This window comes from Elephantulus edwardii, unplaced genomic scaffold, assembly GCF_000299155.1.
Source record: "Elephantulus edwardii isolate Elephantulus edwardi_28Jun2011 unplaced genomic scaffold, EleEdw1.0 scaffold00145, whole genome shotgun sequence".
Classification (NCBI taxonomy): domain Eukaryota; kingdom Metazoa; phylum Chordata; class Mammalia; order Macroscelidea; family Macroscelididae; genus Elephantulus; species Elephantulus edwardii.
In genome coordinates, this window is record NW_006399895.1 from 510,230 (window position 1) to 514,141 (window position 3,912).

Sequence of the window (3,912 nt, forward strand, 5' to 3'; positions counted from 1 at the left end):
TAATAATTTTTCTTTACTAAATAATTAAATAACTAGGTTAGGTTTCAAATTTATTCTTTCTAGTTTTGGGGTGCTTCCCCCCTCTTTTCTTGTCAAAACCCCATCTTAAATTCTGCTGGTATGGAAACATTTTCCATATCCTTAGTGTAAAGGCCCCAGCAAATGCTACCAAGATAGTTTCAGTTTAATCCTTTACAGAGTTTGTGCCGCGCCCCTGGGTGTAAAATAGACTTTGGCTCACCTACTAATTTCAAAGAAAGTTTTTGTGAGGCTTTATGAGAACTCAGCCTTCCTCTTTAACTCTGTAAGATGTTAGTAGCATTTGCCCAACACACACAAACAACTAGCCACCTTCCCCCGCTCCATCTTATTTTTCAAGGTATAAACATTCCCCGGGTCCTACAAAGGGGTTCTGTTTTCTATCCAGTCTGATGCCGCTGGATACAGTGCTATTCTTTGGTCTGTACGTTTCCCCTGCTTGAATGAGGCCAATGCCTTTTGGATTGTTTCCTGGTCAGTTTTTCTTATCTCTCAGCGAACATTTTTTTTTAGTAGAATCTATTTTTATTCAGAAAAAAAAACCCCAAAAAACAAAAAGTTTCGAACCACACACAGGAGGGGTATGGGTAGGGGGCGGTATCTGTCCATCCAGTCCTGCCCCCTGTCCATATGGTTTTGGCAGCAATAAAGGATGTGGGGTAATGGCCAAAAAAAATAAAAATGGTGTATGTGTATGGGAAGGATAGGGGTGCAAAAGCAGTGGGGAGTGGTGGGGTAAGGGGCAGACGAGGTCAGTACTGGGCACGCCGCAGGTGAGAGGCCATTTCATAACATTTCTTGTTGATCAAAGCACCGTGGACACCTTCTTTGCCCATCAGCAGGACTAGCGTCTTGGCAGTCATGGTGACAGTAAGGTTGAAGGTAGGTGCTCCGCCAGTACTCTTGGTGCGAAGATCCATGGTATATTCCCCATCCACTAGCAGTGAGTCCCGGATCACAGAACATTTCTGGCCCCCAAGTGTCAGCCCATTGCCAACAAGAACTCCAACCTCAGCTGGCGTGATGTTAACGAAGGTTTTCCCGGGGACAGCGGCCCAGACGGAGGGCGAGTCCTTATAGCCCACGATGGCCGCGTCCTGACAGGTCCCGTCTGCCATGAGGTTGTCGATGTAGGCGTTCCACCCGGCCATGTCTCTTCTATTGGACTGTTCTAAGTGTTGTTGCTGGGGCCGTGGGTAGAGCTCCGGCTGCTTCGGTCTGGCGGACGGGGGAAGCAGAGAGCTCGGGGCACGCGCTACCGTCCAGACCGCGGGCGGCTCTTCTAGCTCTCAGCGAACATTTCTATGCAGAGTTTTGCTCTTTGAAGAGCAGACCCCACCACTTGGGTTGGATGCATATATGTTTTTCAGTTTAAGAAAGTGCTTTAAGTTTACTCAGAAAAAATGAAAGCCAGAATCATAAAGGAAAGAAGCACTTTAGAATCTAAAATGTCATTAACTAAATTAGGACAAAGTTTAGCGCCAGTCAAAATATATTTATAATTAGTTTATGGAAAAAATATTTACAATGTCAAGAAAAGCACTCCAATTGTCAAGGGGTAAGAATCAGAGATTCACGTTAAAAGATGTGAATTTACAATGTACTTGAGGAGTTGATTAGGCATTGTAATTGATTAAATAAAAGGCAACTGATGTTGTGAAACAAAATGTCTATGATTAATCACACTAAAAAAAACAGTGATCTGTATGTAAACTGTCACTCAAAAATAAATAACCCATTAATAAAATATAAATGCAAATTGTACATTAATACACATCAAAAGACACCCAGTTTACCAAATAGTAATGATTTTGAAAATGTTTTTCAGTGGTTTCTAAACACATATAGCAAATAAACGGGTTGCTACTTCTCTCTTTTTTTTAAAAAACCTATCATTTATCTGAAAACACAGTTTTTCAGTGACTTCTAAGCAGCACAACGTAGCATAAAAGCAAGTTAACTTTTTTTAAATGATCATTTCTCTTACCTGGTATAAAAGGCAGCTTTTTAGGAAAAAAAATTAAAGTCTATCAAAACAGTTTTCCCAAAACAGCTAGAGAGCTTGGAGAAGAAACACCCCCATGATGAAAGGATAGTTTGCCCAGCTCTTTCTTTTGTGTGAATCAGGCCCAATTGGATAATTGAAATAACTGGATTCTCATGGTGAGTGGAGGTAACTTTTACCCATCAGATGAGCTTTTCTAATTAACTCGACAAAAGTACACAGCAGTTCATAGAACTCAAACTAAACTCACTGCTTTTGAGTCAATACTCAGTGATCTTTCTCCAAAGTACAACTAACTGTCTCTGAGATTCTCCAAGGCTGTAAATCTTTATGAGCGCAGACCACGTATGTCATCTTTCTCTCCCGGAGTCGCTGATGGGTTCAAACTCCCGAACTTTCCTTTAACAACCCAGTACTTAACTCACTATACTACCAGGGCACTTCCGCTCACTTGAAAGACCTTTTTTCTTATTATTAGGAGCCATATAGTTGGCTCCGAAACATATGGTAAAAATGGGCTCAAATAAAAGTGATAAATATATATGTAAGATCATAGGACATCCATAAGTAAGGAAAAAGAATAAAAGATCTATCTTACTTCTTTGAAAGATCAAAATGAAATCAAAATTAAGACCTGATTCAGGTCTTTCCAATCACTTGCTATGAATCTAAGAGCTGGACAATGAATAGAGATGACAGAAGAATTGATGCCTTTGAGCTGTGGTGTTGGAGAAGAACACTGAACATCCCATGGACAGCCAAGAGAACAAACAGGTATGTTTTGGAGAGAGTCCAGCTGGAGTGATCTTTGGAGGCAAGGATGATGAGGCTTCACTTCACATACTTTGGTCATGTTGCAAGGAGGGGCTGTTCCTTGGAGAGGGACATGATGTTTGGAAAGGTCGGTGAAGGAGCGGAAGACCCTTGACCAGGTAACATGGTGACTGCCACGATGGGCTCTAATGTGTCAGGAAGTGTGAAGATGGCACAGGATAGGGCAGGGTTCAGATCCGTTATCATAGGGTCACTCTAGGTCATACTCGACTCGACGGCACCTATTAACAACACCACCGGTTGTCTTTTGATTAGTCTTTGCATTTGGTTTTACCTGCTGCGGGTTTGGTGAAGATGTTACTACCATGGATGATAACCTCTAGCTGTTACGCTTGATGCCACTTGTTAAAAAATGTTCCCTGAGCAAGAGACTCACCTGGCTGTACTTTAAAAGACAAATTCCTAAGCCCCAGTGAGAGAAATTACAATTAGGTAGAACTGCAGCAGCTCTGGTGCTGTGCTGCTAACTGAAGTGTTGGCAGTTTGAATTCACCAGCTGCACTAAAGGAGAAAGACGGAGTGATCTCCCCCCTAGTTAAGATATGACAACTCTCCACTGAGTAAGGGGAAGAGATTGCCCATTTTTCTCCCTCGAAGCAACTGGTGGATTTTGAAGTCTCAGACCCCCTGCAAAGTGTAGAGTGGGAATCCACTCAATGAGGGTAGTGTTTTTGCTTGATTTTTGCAGTGGATTCCTGGTGTGTACCTTTCTCACAAGAGCTACCCCACCTCCACCTACCTACCAAAGATTTACTTAATATTTTTCCAGGTTCATAATTTATTGTACAAGGAAGGTGAAAGGAGTACACACAGTCACTGTACCAAAAGGAATTGGCAGACACAGAAGAATTTTAGGAGACAACGTACGAGAAAGAGCCTGTAGTGATGAAGGAAGAAGTTGAAGCTGCTCTGAAAGAACTGGCAAAAAATAAGCCTCCAGGAATTAATGCTGTACCGACTGACATATTTCAGCGAACAGACGCTTCCCTGGATGCACTCACTAAGTTGTTCCAAGAAATCTGGAACCACCTGGC

General features: G+C 42.2%; 1 protein-coding gene across 1 annotated transcript; it reads right to left on the bottom strand.

Moving 5' to 3' along the window:
- Positions 1-791: 791 nt before the first annotated feature.
- LOC102876902 (profilin-1-like) lies at positions 792-1,190 on the bottom strand. The gene has a single exon (XM_006894493.1). It carries the CDS (start codon positions 1,188-1,190, stop codon positions 792-794), a length of 399 nt encoding a protein of 132 aa, XP_006894555.1.
- Positions 1,191-3,912: the final 2,722 nt, after the last annotated feature.

Excerpts from the sequence above, each read along its gene's own strand:
- LOC102876902 (XM_006894493.1), bottom strand. The coding sequence starts at position 1,190 with ATGGCCGGGTGGAACGCCTACATCGACAACCTCATGGCAGACGGGACC.